The following is a 21,814-nucleotide window of genomic DNA, read 5'->3' as shown; positions in this document are numbered from 1 at the left end:
AGAGAGAGAGAGAGAGAGAGAACGCACTCGCGTGTGCATGCTCACACAGGCAGGCAGGTGTATATGTATATGTGGGTCAAGAGATGACTCTCAAGAGTCAGTTCTCCATGGGCTCTGGGAATTGAACTCAGATCCTGAGGCTTGCACAGCAAGCACTTCGACCAACAGAGACATCTTGCCATCTTTTTTTTTTTTTTTTTGGTGTTTTTGAGATGGTTTCTCTGTGGCTTGGGAGGCTGTCCTGGAACTCGCTCTGTAGACCAGGATGGTCTCGAACTCACAGAGATCCGCCTGCCTCTGCCTCCTGAGTGCTGGGATTAAAGGCATGCGCCACCAACGCCCGGCTTTGAACTTTTGACCTTCCTGGCAGGTGGAGTTAAAGGCCTGCATCACTAGGCATGGCTACCTTTTATTTTTAATTTTAATTTTAATTTTTTAACAGAATGGATAAGACATTACAGACCATCTTTGTGCAAAAGCAAGCAAAAATAGAGGCTACTGAGTTTTGCTTGAATTTCTGTTTCTGTTTTAATTCCTCTTTTAAATGTATATTTTCTGTAAATATTCCACAAGGAGAAAGCGCCAAGGATCCTAAGAAACTAATTTGAAATGAAAAGTTTCTTCTTGGTTTAATATAGCCTGACAGATGGACACCTACTGCATTGGGATTCTCTGCCCTTCTCTTCCATTTTTATGAATGACAGAAGGAATAAATTATTCATTCACACACTTAGAATTCTTGTGGCTTTGTACTCCCAGCACATCTACTTATATGTTAGAATGAACCTTAGGATTTGGGACTGTTCCTTCTGGACAACACATTTTCCAGAATGTGGTATGTGTGTGTGTGTGTATGTGTAAAGAATGTGTGTGTGTGTGGGTGGTGTGTATGTGTGTGTGTGGGTGGTATGTGTGTATGTGTAAAGAATGTATTTGTGTGTGTGTGTGTGTATGTGTGTATGTGTAAAGAATAAAAAAAGCTGCACATGAATGATGGTGGAGCTCGTAATCCCAGATACTTGGCAGGATGCTGAGGTAGAAGAATCCCAAATTCAAGTTTAGCATTGACAACTCAGTGAGACCCCGTCTCAAAATAAAAAGCAGAGAAATATTGAGATAAAGTCCTTGCCTAGCATGTCCAAGGTCCTAAGTTCAATACCCAAAATCCCTTGCCACATACAAACAAAAGAGCAAAGCCAAACAAAAGTTGGTAGATCATTGTTTGGGAGGCCAAAGAAGGAATGCTAAACATGTGAGGTCAAACAGGCCGTGGTATCACACATCTTAGATCCCAGCATTCCAGAGGCAGAGGCAGAGGCAGGAGGATCCTCATAAGTTCAAGGTCAGCCTTATCTATAGCGCAGAGTTCTCCCGGAATGGGACACAACTGACAAAAAGGAGCTGATGGGAGGTATTTCAGGGGAGAAAAAGGTTTACTTTTATTTTATGTGTATGAATATTTGGCATGCATGTATTGAAATGCACCCCATGCACCCTGGAGGCCAGGAGGGGGCGCCCTGACACATGACACTGTTACTAAGGCTGTTTAGGAGCCACTAAATCTGGATGCTGGTAACCAAATCTAACTGCAAGAGTAGCAAGTGCTCTTAACCGGTGAGCCATTTCTCCAGACCCATTACAGGAGAATCTTTCCAAATGATACTTGTAGGCCAGTGAAATGGCTAACAGTGTAAAGGTTCTCCCTGCCAGAAATGACAATCTGAATTCCATCCGATTAGGAAAGAACTGACTCCCACAAGTTGTCCTCTTATTGTACGTGTGAACCATGGCACATGTCCCCATACTCACATGCACATACACAATACATACATACATCCATACGTACATACATGCAACAATCTTTAAAAAAGAAAAACCCAGCCGGGCGTAGGTGGCACACGCCTTTAATCCCAGCACTTGGGAGGCAGAGGCAGGGGGATCTCTGTGAGTTTGAGGCCAGCCTGGTCTACCAAGTGAGTTCCAGGACAGCCTCCAAAACAATACAGAGAAGCCTTGTCTCAAAAAAACAAAACAAAGCAAAACAAAAAAAAAGATGGTGTTCTTCTGTGTGTCACATGTCCTCCACCGGGCAGCATTTCTAAGAAGTCCTCCTGTACCCCCTCCCAACTGTTGGTGCTTTTCTATTGGAACCTCTGCCTAGCTAGCATATCCTTACCTAACTGTGTCACCTTGTTTCTTTCTTACTGATTTTTACATATGAATGAGGCATGCATTCACTATGAATGTTTTCACACATTGGTGTTCTGAGGTAGGTGCTGGATGTCTTCCTCCATGACTCTCGGGGTCTCTAGGTGGACTCGCCATTTCAGCTGTCTGGCTGTCTGGCTAGCCAGTCTGCTCTCGGGATTTCTCCTCTCTGCCTCCTGTGCACTGGAATCGCAGGTGGGCTATCACACGCCACTTGGCTTTTAATTTTTTTGTATGTATGAGAGTTTTACATGTATGTATATCTGTGTACCAGACAGACACCCATTCACCTTAAACACACACACACACACACACACACACACACACAAAAGAGCCAGGAAAATGTGTGAATTTAAAGGCAGCCTGGTCCATATAATGAGTTCTGGTCCTATCTAATGAAACACTGTCTCAAAAAGAAGGGAGGAGGGAAGAAGTGAGGGAAGGAAGAAATAGAAGGGATGAGAGAAAAGGCATTGGTAAGATTAAGTCTTAAAGCGGTCCATCCCCTAGGGATGTGGGAGGGAGCCATTACAGGACCCGGATGTAAATGAAAAACTACACCTCCCAGAATGCATCACTCCCGCTGGGCGACTATATAAATAGTTCATCCGGGTTCTTGGAGATGCTGTTTGGCGACTCGTCGCCATTCCCGGAGCAGCTCGGCCTCGGCCAGTGTCGGTCGCTGTGTCGGAGACCCCGGTCCCCGACACCGAGACAGCCAGCCCTCTCTCCTGCCCCGCGGCGGGAGAGCGTGTCCGGCCGGCCGGCGGGGCTCGCGACCCTCCCGCACCCCCCTTCCCCCGCAGCCTCCGCCCCGCCAGGCCCGGCCCGGACCTCCGAGCCCCGGCTTCCTCCTCCTCCTCCTCCTCCTCCTCTCCGGTCTCCGCCGCCGCTGGGCCCAAAGCCCCACCTGTCGCTTCTCCTTCCATTTTGAGAAGCTGAGGAAGGAAACAAGGAAAAATGTCGCCATGAAGGCCGAGAACCGCTGCCGCCGCCGACCCCCGCCGGCCCTGAACGCCATGAGCCTGGGTCCCCGCCGCGCCCGCTCCGCTCCGACCGCCGTCGCCGCCGAGGCCCCCTTTGATGCCGCAGAGCTCCCCCAGCGCCGCCGCCACCGCCTCCGACATGGACAAGAACAGCGGCTCCAACAGCTCCTCCGCCTCCTCGGGCAGCAGCAAAGGGCAACAGCCGCCCCGCTCCGCCTCGGCGGGGCCGGCCGGCGAGTCTAAACCCAAGAGCGGTAAGAGCCGGCGGAGGTCGGGTCTGCGGGGTCACTTGGGGACAAATGACCCATCCTCCCCCTCGCCCTGACGCGCAGTGTTCACGATTAAGCTGATCTGTGCTGCGCGTTTAATTTGGGCCCTTGCATTCATATTCAAAACAGCTGCTTGAAGTAGGCGCTATTCTTAGCCCCATTTTGCGGATGAGGAATCCGAGATTTGGAAAGGGTTAAGGTCATCCAGGTAACAAAAACCTCACAGCAGGCCTTAAGACCTGGTTTGTGTGACTCATCAATCCAGGCTCTAAAAACCCCTGAGTTTAATGTTGGATTAGCTAATTGGGTAGCGTTCAAGTTTAAATAAAAGAGGGTGAGGCCCGAGGGTTCTGGCTCCAGATCTGCTCGGCTGTTTAAACAGGACTCATCTTGGGATGGCGTTGCCGGATGTGATGGTAAAACGTGCAGGGTCTGCACTCAGTCTTTTTAGGTCCGGTCCTTGAGTTTGCGTTACTTGTAAAAGAGGAGGTAATGAATGCACCATTAAATGAGCTAAGTGTTTAGAGTGCTTGACAAATACTTGCACCAAAAAATATTACCCCTGTGGGTTTTTTTGCTCGGTTACAGGTATGTGTGTTATATAGGTGTTTTTCGTTCACGAGGGAAGACGCCATGCGTGCAGTCACAGTGTCGTATTAAACATAGCGTAATGATAAGTTACTGATCACGACACTTAATTGATCCTTCACAAAGCACTGCGCTGAGATCTTATCTGTATTATCACTATTCTAATCGTTTATCCTGCCTAGCAAGGTGGAGCTGTTCCTTTTGAGAGAGTCAACCGAGGCTGTAGGTTTAGGAATTGGCAGAATCCCTAGTTCAGCTTTCTCCATCTTGTTTCAGAGCTGTGTACAGGTTCTTGCTCTCTTACGCTTCCATCATATTGGCTGTAATAGCAACATGGGTTTGTTTGTTGTTTTTGAGGTTGTAATTTAATTCTAATGTTTCTCTTTCCTCCCTCCAAAACTCCCCATATACCCACCCCCCATATCATTCAGATTCGTGGTCTCTTTTTATTAATTGTTTATTCGTGCATATGTTTTTGTCTATATGTATGCGCTCGCGCACACACACACACACACACACACACACACGTATTTTTGTTTGGCAAAAATGCCAAACTAGATAGGGAGAGGAACCTCAACCTAATCAAAGAACCACAGGCCACTTAGTAAATCTGGGAGTGGACGAGGTGATCTTCCCCAGGGAAAAGCGTAGCAGTTGTCAGTTAGTGCTCAGACAATCAGCCCTGGGAAACATAAGTGCAAGTAACTTTATATGGACTTGGCAGTGTTTTTGTGAGAGTAGGTGTGTGTGACTGATTTGTGAGAAAAGTTGTGTGTATGGACTGAGAGGGACCTTTGGAGGTTCCAGTCTGATTCAAAAAGCTGGAAGGCTAGTTTAACTAATCGTAGGCCAGAGTTATGGGTCAGTGGTAGAGCACTTGCTTCGAGTATACAAGGCCCTGGGATTGATCCTTCCCACCCCTCCAATTTAAATTAAAAGGAAATGAGCATTAAAACATACACACACACTCACACACCAAATATATAAAGCTTACTGACTTTGACTTTTGAAAGTTTATCTTCGGGGTGTGACAAACTCCTTTACCAGATAGGTAAATCTGAGAACTTGTATAAATTGCCTGTAGAGACCCAGTTGATACACCAGTGCTTTAAATATCTAATCAGGAGTTAGTTTAGTTGACTTCAGGCCAAGTCAGGAATTACTTAAACTAATTCTGGAGCTTTCCACATGTGTAGCTTTATCATAAATCTTTCTTCTTGACTGTTGTTAGAATTGGTTTAGAGATCTGAGTGTTTCTCAAATTGATGACCTTAGCTTTGCATCCTGTTTGTAGATGTAATGTTAAGCTTTGGTTCTCTAAGAATTCTCAATGTTTTAGGGCCTTACTAAGTCACTCAAATACGTTCATGCATGAGTCAGCTGCAGTAAATGCTTTGTTTGTTGTTTAGTGAGTAGTCGGCCAAAGCTTGTGACTGACCAAACAGAATAACAAGAGAGAGGGTTCACTGCAGTACAGGTGGAAAGAACTCTCCCACACGAATACATCATGTACACACTTGTTTATGATGAATTATTAAAAAGCTAGAGAGCTCATGTGTTTAAGACATTTTACAATATCCTTGAATTTGACATTAGTTCTTGTAGAGTAGAATGTTGGAATTACCCAACAGTGTGGTACCCAGTAGCTTGACCAAAACAAATAATTGTCAATATTAACATTTCAGACAGAATTTGTGTGATGAATGGTAGTTGTCCAGGACATTTTGCCTTTATCTTTTTTTTTTTTTTTTTTTTTTTTTTTTGTAATTTAAAGACAGGCTTGCCTAGAACTAACTCTCCAGTCTGCTTGACTGCCTCCCAGGTGCTGGTGTCATTCTGTTTTCTTACAGTTAAATACTTCATATAAAACACATTTAAAACACTTGTTGTAAACTGCAGGTTCCAGCTGAATGCAGTGGCTCATACCTGTAATCCCAGTGCTCAGTTGATGGAGAAGGACCTCCTCAAATCAAGGCCAGTCTGGGCTGAGCACAGAATGCCAGGTTGCCTGGGCTACCGAGTGGGAGACTTCTGCTTCAAGCATCAACAGTTTATTTGGTCCTGGCTATCCTGGAACTCTTGGTAAACCAGGCTGGTCTTGAACTCAACAATCTGCCCAAATTCTTGTTTGAGTAGCCTTGACTGGCTGCAGACTCAGAGATGTATATGTCTCTGCCTCAGAATTGCTGGATAAAAGGCCTGTCTGTCACCATACCTGCCTAACTCTTTGTTTTAGTCTGGGCTATACTGTGCAGACTCTCCTCCTTCCTCAGCCTAGAATTGCTGGGATCACAGGCACTTATCACTCTGCCCAGCTGAAATTCTTGTTGGTTTTGTTTTTTCGAGACAGGGTTTCTCTGTAGCTTTAGATTCTGTCCTGGAACTCACTCTGTAGACCAGGCAGGCCTCAAACTCACAGAAATCCTCCTGCCTTTGCTTCCCAAGCGCTGAATTAAAGGCGTACGCCACCAACGCCTGGCCAGCTGAAATGTTTTTGAGTAGCACATGTCCTACAGTGTAAGTTTAAGTTTTAGGCATTATTTGTTATGTACATTTTTGCCAGAGAGGAAAATAAAGTCAGTTAGTATCCTATTGTTTTAGTCTCCCTTATTTATTACTGTCTCATGTATGAGAGGGACATTTATTTATTCACAGGAACTCACAGATCTGCTTGCCTCTGTTCAGCTTTTGTCTTTAAATATATGGGTTCCAGGTATCAAACTTGGGTGTCAGGTCCTCAAGCATATTGTGTGGGTGCCTTTTACCACTGAGCTATCTCGCCAGCCCTTTTTTATTTAAAAAATAAGTGTTTTTCTACGTGTTTGTATTTGGGATAAGTGTTCAGACAAGGCAAGAACCCTGACCAACTGGAATTAAAGATGAGCACCACCTCTGGGCCCTAGTTTTGATCCCCAGAAACATCAAAGATCCTAATAAAAGCAACCACAAAAAATCTGAATGAAGCAGGGGCTGGAGAGAGAGCTTAGTGGGTACTTATTGCTCCTACAGAAGACTTGGGTGGGGTTCTCAGCCCTACAGTGTTCTGGCCTCCACAACCATGCATGCAAGCAGAATGCCCATATACACATAAAAAATGCTCCAGGTGGTGATGCCTTTAATCCTAGCACTGGCAAGGCAACGGCAGGCAGATCTCTGTGTTCTTGGCCAGCCTTATCTACAGAGCAAGTTCTGGAATAGCCAGGGCTGCACAAAGAAACCTAGTCTCGATTAAACAAGCCAAAGAAACAAACTAAATGAAACTGAGTATGGTGGGCACAGCGTGTATAATCCCAGCACTCCCTGGCTGAAGCACCATGAGTTTGATGCCATGCCAGCCTAATGAGCAAGTTCCAGGGCAGCCTGGTTACATGGTTAAGACCCTCACCAAGCAAAATGAGAAACACTGCTGCTAAAGCCAGTGTTGAGACTGATGCAGTGACTTGGAGATGGCTGACCAGAGGGAGTTTTAGGAGTATTTCAGAGGCTGACTCACTGTTGAATTTCAGAAACCTGATTGGGAATGAGAAATGGGAAATGAAAGTTACAGTTTCACTTTCTTTTGCCAGTGCGCAAAACAAACAAACAAACAACCCCAAAAAACACAAAACTTGGTTTCTAGAGACAAGTGTCATGTTTTAAAAACCAAATTCCATTCTGACTGGACCTCCCTGATCCTCCTGCCTCCACCTTCAAGTTCTGGGATCTAGGTGAACAACAGTGCCACTGGCTTGGTTTTTCAATATTCAGTTCCTTTTTTTCTAGTCTCTCTCTTGTCCCATATAAAAGAACCCCTTGGTATCTATAAGCAGTGTAAGTTGTAAGTGGTCATTTGCTTTTTAACTACATGAGTGTACTTGGTATGTTTTCGTGTGTTCCTGTGGCTAACTTAATTGATTGGCTCTTCACTGGTATGCTAATATAGGTAACCTTGACTACCAGGATCCTGCTCCTTGGTTTTTCTGTTTACTGCCTTGGCCTTGGCTAGTTGCTTCATATACTTAGAGAACATCCCTTTTCCGGCCATATTTCTACAGCTTTATTCCAGTAGGACTGAGACTGTGCTTAGAACAGTTTACCAGCAACTGTCCCAACAGTTCAGCCCAGAGGAGAGAGGAAATTTAGGGGGCAGAGGGATGTCACATAGAAAGGAAAAATTGAGAAGCTAGAGAGGTCAGGGTTTCATGGGCCCTGTTCAGGAACACTGCTCTTGCTCCTCCCCTTAAGCGGGAGGTACTGCCATTGGAGGTTAAGGGAAAGTCAGGTATTATGAAGCAGTTATTTTGAGGTTGACTGTGTGAATGCGCTCACTGACATTCTTCCTGTTATCTGGGATCAGAAGCTGGGTCACTAGGAAATCTGACTTGACTGTCTCTGCCTCCCTCACAGCTGGGGTTGAAGGTGTGAGGACACCCAGCCTGCTTCATGCCTGTGGGGTACTGGCATCTGAACTCCAGTACGCTTGACCTCTCGAGCCATCTCAGCCTCCAGTGAGTGCTGTTGACGAGGGTGATCGTGTCTACTATTAGTGTAATAGGCTTTTCTAATCATAGCAACTGTGGGCCACTACTGTAGAAGATAATGTCTTAGATGGTTTTTCTCAGTTCTTCTGATTCTCTGAGGAAGTAGGGTACAGTGTTAGCTCTGTTTATACACATACAAAAATGAAGAGTTGAAAGTGTTGCCGTGATAGCAGGTAGCTCGCTGGCACATGCTGCCTTCCAGATACTGATGCACTCTCTTCCTTTCATCCAGAAATTTTCATTTCAGTAGGATCCGATTGGTTGTCAGTTGAGTGTGTAACCAAGGCCACATGTTGCTTCTTTGGAGATGCTTGTCCTCTACCGTGGATGATGGATAAGCCACTTGCTTGATGAACCAACAGCAGAAACTTCCTGCCTGGTATTCTGATAGCGATTGTGCCACCTGTTAGAACTAGACCTAGACATGTTGATTTTAAGCATCTGTGAAAAACTTGTGATCCCCAATTTGGTAAGGGGGCAGGGGAGGGGTTGGAGGTCGGTCTACTCTCACCTGGCAGGGACTTTCCCATTTGGGGAAACAAGGAATAAGGCACTGGATTAAAGTTTTAGGCTTCTTGTTTGTTGGTTCTAAGATCTTAGGTTCTGGATTTACCCCATCTATTTAATAGTTTTGTCAGTGAGGGACTATGTCTTGATAATATTTCTTGGCCGTTCTCAGCTCTAGCTGTACGTCAGACTTTCTGAAGACCTTTATAAACAAGTAAGGATGTGGGCCTTTTCCTTCCAGTTTCTTCAGCGCCTCTACCCCACCCCAGAGTCTTGCTGTTCAATCCTGGCTAGCCTCGAATGCACACAGAAATTCTGCAACCTCCTGAAAATGAGGATTAAAGGTGTGAACTACCTTACCTGACCTTTTCTGATTCTCTTGTCTACTTTGGCCCTCGGGTCCTGGACATTCTTTGTTTATTAATTTTTATTTTATTACTTTTAATTATTTGGATTTTTTTTTTTGAGACAGGGTCTCTCTGCATAGCCCAGGATGACCTGGAACTCACTAAAGTGTTGTGCATGTGTTCATGTTCCTCAGAGGCCAGAAGAAGACATATTGCCTGAAGCTGGAGGTAGAGGTGGTTGTGAAGTACCCAGTGTTGGGTCCTCTGGAAGAAGAACACCAAGGACTCTTAACTACTGAGCCATCTCTAGCCCTCTTATGTATTTATTTTTGACATTGAATCTAGAACCTTGTGCAAATGAAGTGAGAACTTGACCATTGAGTTGCATTTCCAGCCCCTTTTAAATTTGTTTTTGAGATTAGCTGAGATTGGCTAAAACTGAGTGTAGCCAACCAAGCAGGACTTTTGACCTCTTGGCTGTAGCCTCCTGAGTAGCTGAGATCACAGGCCCATCTTGCTTGGCCTCTCCTTCCCTCCCTCCCTCCCCTCCCTCCCTTGCCTCCCTCCCTCCCTTGCCTCCTTCCCTCCTTCCCTCCCTTCCCTCCTTCCCTCCTTTCTCTTGGCCTTGTTGTATAGTTTAGGCTGGCCTTGGACTCTCATCTCTGCTCTATCCTGCCTTTAGTCTCCTGAGAATTGTAATGCCTGGCAGCATTCATTCATCATTTTAAAGCTCCCAGTGACCCTGACGTACAGCTGGAATTGGGAATCATGATTCTGAAGTTTCAAACTTGACTAGAAAGCAAAATAACAAAAATGAAAAGTAAAAACAAAAATGTTTCTTCTGAGCCGGGCGTTGGTGGCGCACGCCTTTAATCCCAGCACTCGGGAGGCAGAGGCAGGCAGATCTCTGTGAGTTCGAGGCCAGCCTGGTCTACAAAGTGAGTTCCAGGACAGCCTCCAAAGCTACAGAGAAACCCTGTCTCGAAAAGCCAAAAAAAAAAAAAAAAGTTTCTTCTGGGAGCATGACTTGTTTCCCAAAATCTAAGGTGGGTCCTTGTGTCTGTTCTGAGAGGAGGGTGGCTCCTCCCTGAGTTCATCACGTCCTGGCAGGTGGTCTGCAAAACATCTCAAAAATAGCACTGTGTGGTTTATCTTTGGGTCCCAGGCAGGACAGTACCATGGATCCTCAGCTACCTGTTGCCTGGGTTTAGAGATAAGAGCCTGTTGGTTTCTCACTTGAGATGTCTCCCCTGAGGCTGTGAGGTGTTTGGAAGACTAGAGAAGGGAGTTGATTTCTTTTTTGGTTTTACCAGACAGGGTTTCTCTGTTTTTGGAGGCTGTCGGTCCAGTGCTGGGATTAAAGGCGTGCGCCGCCAACACCCGGCCGAAGGGAGTTGATTTTTTTTTTTTTTTTTTTTTTTTTTTTTTTGGTTTTTTGAGACAGGGTTTCTCTGTGGCTTTGGAGGCTGTCCTGGAACTCGATTGGTAGTCCAGGCTGGTCTCCAACTCACAGAGATCCGCCTGCCTCTGCCTCCCGAGTGCTGGGATTAAAGGCGTGCGCCACCAACGCCCGGCTGGGAGTTGATTTTTAAGACCTGAAATCATGAGTCCTCGTGTGGTCAGTTGTAATCCGGTTTAGAAATCAGCAGTTGCTGTCAGTCACAGGGTGGCTCCTGCGTATTAGGAAACCGTTTCCCTGAGAATGTGGTAATGAATGAAGAAATAACAATCTCACTGAGTTGAGTGCCAGTTTACCTCAAGTCTTCTCATTCAAATCTATGCAAAACATGAGGTAGCTTTCTTTCTTTTTTTTCTTTTTTGGTTTTTCGAGACAGGGTTTCTCTGTGGCTTTGGAGGCTGTCCTGGAACTCGCTCTGTAGACCAGGCTGGCCTTGAACTCAGAGATCTCGCTGCCTCTGCCTCCTGAGTGCTGGGATTAAAGGCGTGGGCCACCACCACCCAGCTGAGGTAGCTTTCTTAAGTAGGATCCCTGCCCCCTATTCTATGTGCTGGAGAGTAAACCTAGGGCCTTGTGCATGCTAGGCAGACACTACCATGACATACACTATGCCTCTTGAAAGCAGCAGTTAAGTCATGCTCTGTCAGCCTCAGATAAGGAGGTTTAGGGAATGTGTTTTCTTTGTTTGTTTGTTTGTTTTTTCCCCTGAGGCTGAAGAGAGGGCTCTGCAGTTAAGATCATTGAATACTTTTCCAGAGGATCCAGGCTTAGTTCCTAGCACCTTCTGTTAGTAACTCCAGTTTCTGGAAATCCATCATCCTCTTCTGGCCTCCCTGGGCTGCAGGCATACATGTGACACACAGATGCATTTGTTTTTGAGCCGGTCTCATTCTGTAGTCTAGATTGGTTGTTTCAGTCCTCTGCCTCTCTAGTACCAGGGTTACAGGCATGCCACAGCAGGTGGTGGCTGAAGCTCTGGTTTCTCTTTGCAGCCACCAGTGCTGTGCCTGTTGCTAGCTGAAGAGGTAGAAGGGTCCTGTGCATGCTAGACAAGTGCTGTATCACTGAGCCGCACTAGCCCCAGCTCCAACTTTAAATTGTACTTAGTCTTTGTAATTAAGGAGTGATCTTGGCTTGGCAGTTTTCCGTGATGACCTGACTTGTTCTGCTTACTGCCGCCACCTCTTGTAACTTTGTTACCTTGATTTCTTGGCTGTGGCTGGTTAGGTTTGGAGTGGCTGGTGTGTCTTTCATTCTTCCCATGAGAAGTGGTTGCTTTCAAAATTAGGATTTATGGGCTGGCAAGATGGATGGCTCAGTAGTAAAGATGCTTACCACCAAGCCTGACCACCTAAGTTGGATCAATCCCTGGGACTACGTGGTAGGAGGAGAGAACTGACTTCTGCAAATTGCCCTTTGACCTGCACATGCACTCTGTGGTACCCAACACGCACGCACTAAATAAATAGTTAAACTAGGATTCATATTTTTCTTAGATTTATTTAGCCTGCTGTACAATAAGCTTGTGATCTTATGTAGAAACTGTTTCTTTTAAGTTAAAAGGCTACTCAGGTGGTTGTTGGGTATGGTTGCTCGTGCCTGTAGTTCTAGAAGGATTACCTTGGGTTTGAGGCCAGCCTGAGTTACAGTATAGTGAGTTCTAGGCTAGCTAGTGAGGTCCTCTGTTAAAACAGCAGTACTTTTGTATTGGAGTCAGTCTTTAGTAGGGTGAGTGTTGAGTGTGGGAACCTCTTAAAAGCTAATCAGGCTGCTTGTGTGGGTCAAAGTTTCAGTGATAACAAAGAAGTTCCTTAATCACTCACGCTTACTATTTTTAATTAATTTTATTTAAATTAAATACTTATTTTACATACCAATCCCAGTTCCCTCTCCCTCCTATCTTCCTATTCCTCCCACCAACCTCCCACCCACCCCACCCCCCATCCACTCCTCAGGGAGGGTGAGGCCTCCCATGGGGGAATCATCACATCATTTAGGGCAAGACCTAGGCCCTCCCCCCTGTATTTAGGCTGAGAGAGTAACCCTCCATAGGGAATGGGCTCTCAAAGTCCATTCATGCACTAGAGATAAATACTGGTTACACTGCTTGGGGGCCCATAAACTGCCTAAGCACCCCAACTGACACCTAAGATGGTTCTCCAGCTGTCAGTCTGGAGTCCGTGAGCTCCTACTTGCTCAGGTCAGCTGTTTCTGTGAATTTCCCCAGTATGGTCTTCCCCAGTATGGTCTTGACCACTTTGCTCATCACTCCTCCCTCTTTAGGACTGAATTCCAAGAGTTCAGCTCAGTGCTTAGGTGTTGCTTCTCAACCTTTTGGCTAAGATCAAGTGTATTTACTCTTATTTGTTTGTTTATTGGTTTTTCGAGACAGGGGTTCTCTGTATTGTTAGAGGCTGTACTGGAACTAGCTCTGTAGACCAGGCTGTCCTGGAACTCACAGAGATCCTCCTGCCTCTGCCTCCTGAGTGCTGGAATTAACGGCATGTGCCACCACCATCCAGCTGAGTTATATATTTTAAAAATAGTTTATAAATTTTTCATTTTTCTGTGTACAGTGTTTTTGTTTTTCCTGCATGTATGTCATTGAACCATATGAGTGCCTGGTACTCAGGGGGACAGGGGAGGATGCCAGATACCCTGGCACTGGAGTTACAGATGGAGCTTCAGCCCCTGAGCCATCCCTCCAGTCCCAAGTTACATATTTTAATATAAGCAAAATGAAGTTTTATTTGGAGGGGGGAGTCTGTCCTCGGTTTCTGAGGCTCATGCTAGAATCTCTCACCATACCCTTAGAGTCTGAGCATCCCCAGCATCAGCTGGGCTGAAGGATGTGTGTCTGCATCTCAGTTACTTAGGCGCCTGAGCTGGAACTCAGAGCTGGTCAATTCATAGCTGTCTCAAAGAAAAACAAAGTTCCCACCCTTTTATTTTTGAGTCATGTGCAGCTAAGGTTTTTCCTTTCCTCTTTAAAGCCAATAAACTAGTGTCTGTACCTAATCAGATTTGCACATTGTAGTAGGATGACAGTGTGATTTTGGGACCTTTCTATTTGGTTTTGTGAGGTAGTTTTGTGTTTTGATTTTGCAATTTGATTTTTTTTATCTATTATATAGTTCTTTTTCTGCCTTTTTTATTTTGATAAAATCTCATTGGCTAGCCTCGCTTTATTTTTTTTTGAGGCTGTATCTCTCACTGAACCTGGAGGTTGCCTTTTGGCTAAACTCACTGCCCATCAAGCCCCTGGACTCCAGCTGCCTCTGCCTCCCCTCAGAGTTACGAACTGGTACATTTAGCTCTTATGTGGGCCATGGGGTCCGCACACAAAGCTTCATGCTTGCAGATGAAACACATTCAACTGAGCCTCTTGCCCCATCCCCCCTTTTTAAGCTGGTCAACTTGAATGTGTAGTGTACTGGTGTGTAGTGGCTTGTTTTTTACTCTTGGCTGTTTGAAGGGCCCACCATCCAGCTCCAAAATAAGTCACACAGTCTTATTGCTGTGAATTCCTGGCCTTAGCTTGGCTTGTTTCCTTTTTGTTTTTGTTTTTGTTTTTGTTTTTGTTTTTCGCAGCAGGGTTTCTCTGTGGCTTTGGAGGCTGTCCTGGAACTAGCTCTTGTAGACCAGGCTAGTCTCGAACTCACAGAGATCTGCCTGCCTCTGCCTCCCAAGTGAGTGCTGGGATTAAAGGCGTGTGCCACCACTGCCTGGCTAGCTTGGCTTATTTCTTACAGTTTTCCATGTTTTAAATTATCCCGTCTAACTTTTGCCTCTGGACTTTTCCTGTTCTTGTACTTTTGTGAATCTCACTCACTCCAAGGATGGTTAGATGTGTGGCTGGCTAGCCCCTGATGCCCTCCTCTCCTTGTTCTGTTCCTCTTTCTATTTATCCTGTCTGCCAGCCCTGCCTGTTCTTGCTCCCGCCTCACTATTGGCCATTCAGCTCTTTATTAGGACCACCAGGTGTTTTAGACAGGCACAGTAACACAGCTTCACAGAGTTAAACAAATACAGCATAAACAAAAGATACAGACCTTATAATATTCTACCACATACTGACCCAGGGTTTTGTTAAATTCCATTAGCATTTTGTGTATACTGGCAACAAAATTCCTGAAGTTTTTCCTCTTAGTAAGAAAAGAAAAACAGGGCAGCCAGGCTGAGTGGTGTACACCTGTAATCCTAGGGCTTGGGAGGTAGAGACAGGAGAATGGGGTCCTTTGTCATTCTTACTTGTTAGAGTGAGTTTGAGGCCAGCCTGGAGCTATGTGAGAATATAGATTGTTGGCAGATGGACTAAAAAAGTATTTGTTGAGAATTAGAGAAATTCAAGTTTAAAATCAGAGACCAAAACCCAAAAAATCCAAATAAAATCAGAAATCATTTGGTTCAGGTTGTTATTGTAGTTACTAGATGTAGTGAGTTTGATGTTCTCTTTTATGTTGCTGTTAGGGTATAAATCTGTTATTAATTTCTACAATGTAACTTTAGGATATACAAAGGGTTTTCATGATTGTACTTCATAAGTTAATTCCAGTTTGACTATTTGACATAACCATAAAGACCTCTTATAAAAAAGCTCCAGTACTATTAAACTAGCAGAACGTTAGGCACTGCCAAATATATTGGTTACATCATGCTGTTAATTAGTTCATGGCAGGAAGCTGTGTAGCCATTCACTGTGCTTTTGAAGAGTAGTAACTTAAAAAATTATGTGCGTGAATGTTTCCCTGCATTTATATGTGTGCCCACAGTCAGAAGAGGGCATCCTTTGGAACTGGAGTTACAGATAGTTGTGAGCCATCAGGTGAGTTTGGGAACTGAAGTTGGGTCCTCTGCAAGAGCAGCCAGTGTTTTTAACATTGACCCATCTCTGCAGACTCCAACTTTCTTTTGAGACAGTCTCGTGTAGCTCAGGCTGACTTTGAACATTTACTTCCTGCCTCTGCTTCCTAAGTGCTAGGGTTAAAAGGTGCCACAGCTCTCTCTCAGCTGTTTGTTTTCTTCTTTGCTTTTCCATGTGTGCGATGTGTACAAGTGTATGCCCTTGTTTTTATGTATGCACCAGTGTGCAGTTGATGTCACGTGTCTTCCTTGGTCACTTGTTTGTTTTGTTTTGTTTTGATTTTCGAGGCAGGGTTTCTCCGAGGCTTTTGGAGGCTGTCCTGGAACTAGCTCTTGTAGACTAGGCTGGCCTCGAACTCACAGAGATCCGCCTGCCTCTGCCTCCCAAGTGCTGGGATTAAAGGCGTGCGCCACCAACGCCCGGCTTGATCACTCGTTTGTAAATTATTATTTGTTTATGGATTGAGGCAAGGCCTCTCACTGAACCTGGGATTTGCTGATGTCTGGTTAGTGCAGAATGGTTGTTCCAAAGCCAAACAAAACCCTGCCTCACTGTGGTTGGTTTTCCTGAAAGAACCAATGCTCTAAACAGAGCGTAGCATTTTAGAGGCTGTTCCATTTCCCCTTATTTTAATAAATACAACTGCTGCAAGATAGACAGAAAAACATAAAACTCACTCCTATTTCTTTTTGCTTTCAGATGGAAAGAACTCAAATGGATCCAAGCGTTACAATCGCAAACGTGAACCTTCCTACCCCAAAAATGAAAATTTTAGCAGCCAGTCCCGTCGCTCCAATTCACAGAAAAGCAAAACTTTTAACAAGATGCCTCCTCAGAGGGGCGGTGGCAGCAGCAAACCCTTTAGCTCTTCTTCTAATGGTGGAAGACGAGATGAGGTATGGAACCCGAGATTGGCCTTAGAGAGCCTTGTTTTGGTTTAGCCTTTCCCTCTGAAGAGTAAGAGGGAGAGCAGACATCCAGGCTGTCCCGAGCAGCTGAGGGTTAGCCAGACCTGGAACCTTGCCTCCTTTTCTTCCCTAGGGGCTGTGAACACCTACTGAGAGTAAAGACTTCCTAGTCATGGTTGAGAAATGACAGCAGATGTGTATTGACCCTTTACTGCCACTGTTGTGTTTTATGTACCCTTTGGAGAGGACCTAAGTACTAACCATCCCTATAGTGATGTTTATCTTGCAGGGTAAAAAGGTGATATCCTTAGTCTCAGAAGCCTGACTTCCTTAGATTTGTCTTTAAGAGTAAAAGTTCTTGGTGTGAAGGGTATTGTGGTTGCTGGATTTAGGAAGCAACATAAGTACTGATGGAGAAGACACTGGTTCAGTGTCGCATTGTTTTCTGTCTGTATTGTGTAGCCATTAAGAACAAGGCAGCCAGGTATTAGTGGCGCACGCCTTTAATCCCAACACTCAGGAGGCAGAGGCAGGCGGATCTCTGTGAGTTCAAGGCCAGCCTGGTCTACAGAGCAAGTTCCAGGACAGCCTCCAAAACAATACAGAGAAACCCTATCTTGAAAAACAAAAAAAACAACCAACCAAACAAAAAAAAGGCAGGTTTACAAGTAGATGTACTTGTAAAAGAATTATCAGGAATTGTGCCAAGGACAACCCAGGAGTTGGAAGCACAGCATTAAACAGTATTCACTGTCTTTGTCCTCTAGGGGCTAATTCTCTAGTCTGCCATGTCTGTAACCAGTGTGCTATACTTGATGGTAAGTGCTTATCGGATTAAACAGTGTAGATGGGAGAGAAAGGAAAAGAATATGACTAAAAAAAAGTGCTGTGAAAGGAATTTTTGTCCTGTAGATACTTTATTTTTTTCCTCCTTTTTTATTTTTTGAGAGGTCTCTCTCACTGGTATAGCCCAGGCTTCGGTAGCATCCTGAGTGCTGAGATCACAGGCCTGTACCAGCTGTGCCAAGCTACAGAGGTAGATTTGAGAGAGTTCTGAATGAAGCAAGGGAGCAAACACTGCTAGAATTTTTGTTTGTTTTTTGTTTATCGAGACAGGGTTTCTCTGTGGCTTTGGAGGCTGTCCTGGAACTCACTCTGTAGACCAGGCTGGTCTCGAACTCACAGAAATCTGCCTGCCTCTGCCTCCCGAGTGCTGGGATTAAAGGTGTGCACCACCAACGCCGGGCAACACTGCTAGAATCTAAAACTGCAGAACTACGTGGGTTCAAGCACTGATTCTGAACAGGAAGGAGCCAGACACGGAGCACAAATGGGGAGGGAGGGGTAAAGAACTGAGAGCTCGTGAGAGATGCTTGTCACTCTGCTCAAGTACTGCTGTTGGGTAAGACTAGGACTAGAAAATGTGAAGGTTGGTCAGTAGGTCATTAGCCTTGAGTCATTTTGGTGGAATGATGACAAATGTGGTTGGCCTGGAGTCAGGAGAGTGGGAAGAAGAAACTTTGGCAGCATGGGCAGTTACTTGCTGTTTGTGCTGTAAAGGAGAGTAGAGTGCTGAGGTGGTGGTTTAAGAGGGTGAGGGGAGCTGGAGAGGGAAGGCTTAGCTCACAGCCCCCTGTAACTCCAGCTCCAGGGTTGCAGTTGGCCTCTGACCACTGTACTCCTATCACATGCCCACAGATAGGCTCAAACATACGTAATTTTAAGAAATATTAATGAGATCTTGTTTGTTGTTTTGTTTTGAGGTAGGATCTCACTTGTGTAATCCTGGAACTCTAGACCAGGCTGGCTTGAACTCACATAGATCCAAATACGTACTGGAATTCACTCATTCATTCTTTTTGTTTGTTTGTTTTTGTTTTTGTTTTTTCAAGACAGGGTTTCTCTGTGGCTTTGGAGGCTGTCCTGGAACTCACTCAGTAGACCAGGCTGGTCTGGAACTCACAGAGATCCTCCTGCCTCTGCCTCCCGAGTGCTGGGATTATAGGCGTGCGCCACCACCGCCCGGCTTTCATTCATTCATTTTGAGGCAACGTCTCACTATGTAGCTCTGGCTGACATGTAACTTCTATGTAAACCAGGCAGGCCGGAAACTTTCAGAGATCATGCCTGCTTCTCTCCTGAGTACTGGGATTACAGGCATGTACCACAACTGGCTTAATAAGACCTGCATAAATATTAAAAAGAAAAAAGTGGCCGGGCATTGGTGGCGCACACCTTTAATCCCAGCACTCGGGAGGCAGAGGCAGGAGGATCTCTGTGAGTTCGAGGCCAGCCTGGTCTACAAGAGCTAGTTCCAGGACAGCCTCCAAAGCCACAGAGAAACCCTGTCTCGGAAAAAAAACAAACAAACAAACAAAAAATAGTGTCAGTGCAGGAGAGGCTTTCTAGTTAGCGATAGGAAAGATACAGCATCCTTCTTCTAATAGGATGGTTGATGAGATGGAAAATGACACAAAGGAAATAAATGGTGGAGTGCTGCACAGTGCCCCTAGCTTGGAGAGCTATGGAAGAGCCAGCAGGGTTGGCATAAGTAAGAGCTTGCTGATTGCAGCCACAGTAGCAAGAGGGGCTTGGCAGCAGGCTGTGGTCTTAACTCATGGTGCTTATTTTCTCAGTGCCAGGGAGAGTGGGTTTGGGAGCTTGGGGGTGGAGGGTTGTCTGTGGGGTAGGATGGATGGACTGAAGCGTAATTGCAGTATGGCTGCTAGCAGTGTAAGGGGCTACTTTACTGAAGCTTCCTTGTGCGGCTGTGTTCTTTATGGTGCTGAACTAGAGCTGCTGGGGGATGGGTAGGGGTAGAACTAAGCCAGATAAGGAAAGAGAATTTGGGAGATTGTATCGTTGGCTTAGTGACCTGGGGTAGAGGTAAAGAATTATTGGAATTAAGCAGGTGTGGAAGCACATGCCTCTAATTCCACTGTCCAGAGACGAGACAGAGGTGGACTGAGGTCTATAATGTGAGTTCCAAGCAAGTCAGGCTATATAGAGAGAGCCCATCTCAACACAAACAATCCACAAACAAGAATTGTGAGCATAGTGAATTCCTGGTTCAAATGATGCTCAGGTATGACAGTGAAGAGACATGTTTGTCAACAGCATGGTCTGAACTATAGAGCAGTTGGGAATGCAAGCTGCAGGCTTGCCATCCAGAGGCGGGAGAGCATCAGCTCTACAGGAGAAAGAGTGTCATATCCTCTAGAGCTGAAGTTACACCCTGTTGTAAGATGCTGTTGGTGGCTAGACATTGAACCTCTCCCTACAGGAGCAGTAACTGCTGCTTGAGACAGGGCGCATTCTAACCTTGGCTGGCCAGAGACATAGGCCAGGCTGCACAGTGCGGGCATTAAAAGGCATGTGTTCTGGGAGTTAAACCCAGGGCCTTGTACATGCTAGTCAGTGTTGACCCTTGTGTCCCCAGCTTCAGCAGCCTGATTTTAAGGTCTCCAGTCATCACATGAGAAAGGTGCAAAGACAAGCTATACCAGGCTTTTGGGGCTGCCAACCAGCTCCCAAATCATGACATACAGACTTACTATTTTGAATGCCCAGCCCAACTTAGGCTCCTTTCTGGCTAGCTTTTTGTTGGTTGGTTGGTTTGGTTTGGTTTAGTTTGGTTTTTAGAGACAGACTTTCTCTAACTTTGGAGTCTGTCTTGGAACTTGCTCAGTAAACCAGGCTGGCTGACCTCAAACTCACAGAGATCCACCTGTCTCTGCCTTTGGAGTGCTGGGGCGTGTGCCACCACCACCTGGCTTTTTTAACTTAGTTTAACCTGTTTCCCTTTATCTACCCTGGGTCTTTTTACTTTTTTCTCTCTGTGTATCTTACTTTCACTGCTTCTTGTGTCTGCTGACTGGTGGCTGCCTGGCTTCTCACCCTGGGCATGTCCTTCATTCTCTCTTCCTTCCTCTTCTCTTTTTTTCTAGAGTTCTATTCTCTCTGCCCCTCCAGCCTCTCTGCCCTCTGCCTAGCTATTGGCTATTAGACCAATCAGGTGCTTTAGGCAGGCAAGGTGAAACAAATGCAACACGTCTTTACATAATTGAACACATATCTTTACATTGTTAAATAAATGCAGCATAAGCAAATGTAACACACCTTCATACTGTTAAGGTAATATTCCACAGCATAAACACATTAGCACATCTTTGCCAGTTAAAATAATATTCCACAACAAGCTGATGCAGTAACCAGTGTCTGTAGTCCAGCTACTCTGGAGCCTGTGGCAGAAAGGCCACCGGACACCAGGCCAGTCTATGCTCACTACCTAAAACACAATGAAAAATTAGAAAGCTGTAAAAATTAATGATGTAAATTTAACCCAATATATCTAAATTTAACGTGAAATGTATCCGTTGTCACATTTCAGGTGGTTAGTAGTTTAGTAGTTGCTGTACCAAATGACACAGTCCAGAAAGTACACATGTCCATAGGAGTGGGTGTCTGAAACAGGTGGGAACAGGCTAATTGGAAGCACAGGTGTCTCAAGAGAGCTGAGAGGTCAGTGTACTGGAAAGAGAATTAGGAATTAGGGAGAATGTCTGAGAGTGGCAGAGGGTCAGCCAGGACACCGTGAAGACAGAAGCTTGAGAATGCAGGGTTTTTTTTTTTAAATAAGTTTTAACTACTTATGAGTGTTTTGCCTGCATATTTGTATATGTATTAGATGATGTCAGAGCCTCTGGAACAGATGGCTGTGAGCCACCATGTGGGTACTGGGGACCAAAGAGTCTTACAAAAGAGCAACAGGTGCTCTTAACTGCTGATCCTTCTCCCCAGCCCTTGGGCATCTTCCTCTCTGTGCACTCCGACTGCACAGTGAAAGTGACTTATCTGCCTCTGTTGGAGCTCCAGGGTTTATGCTTGCCTGTAAAAAGGAATAATGGGAGACTGGGCAGGGGTGGTGCACACCTGTAATCCCAGCACTTGAGGCCAGCCTGGTCTACAGAGCGACTTCTAGGACAACCAGGGCTGTTTCGCAGACAAACTTTGTCTCTGAAATAAAAATGATGGGTTTACCCAAAAAAAGAAAAAAGTTAAAGAGCCAGCTGTGGTAATTCTGATCTTTAGTTTCAGCAGTTGGGGAACAGGGGCAAGCAGATCTCTTAAATTGAAGGCCAGCCTGGTCTGCAGCAGG

General features: G+C 45.4%; 1 protein-coding gene across 2 annotated transcripts in view; it reads left to right on the top strand.

The window, feature by feature from the left end:
• The first annotated feature begins 3,291 nt into the window (after positions 1-3,291).
• The window catches only part of Rnf10 (ring finger protein 10), a 33,503-nt gene continuing 14,980 nt past the window's right edge, over positions 3,292-21,814 (top strand). For both annotated transcript variants that reach the window (XM_005078971.4, XM_005078970.4), the window contains exons 1-2: positions 3,292-3,448; positions 16,448-16,644. In XM_005078971.4, the coding sequence (XP_005079028.1) occupies positions 3,292-3,448; positions 16,448-16,644 (354 nt within the window). The remainder of the gene's footprint in view (positions 3,449-16,447; positions 16,645-21,814) is intronic.

This window comes from Mesocricetus auratus, unplaced genomic scaffold (assembly GCF_017639785.1).
Source record: "Mesocricetus auratus isolate SY011 unplaced genomic scaffold, BCM_Maur_2.0 Super-Scaffold_100025, whole genome shotgun sequence".
NCBI classification, from domain to species: domain Eukaryota; kingdom Metazoa; phylum Chordata; class Mammalia; order Rodentia; family Cricetidae; genus Mesocricetus; species Mesocricetus auratus.
Note: the sequence above shows the minus strand (reverse complement) of the source record. Positions and strands in the feature narration are given on the sequence as shown.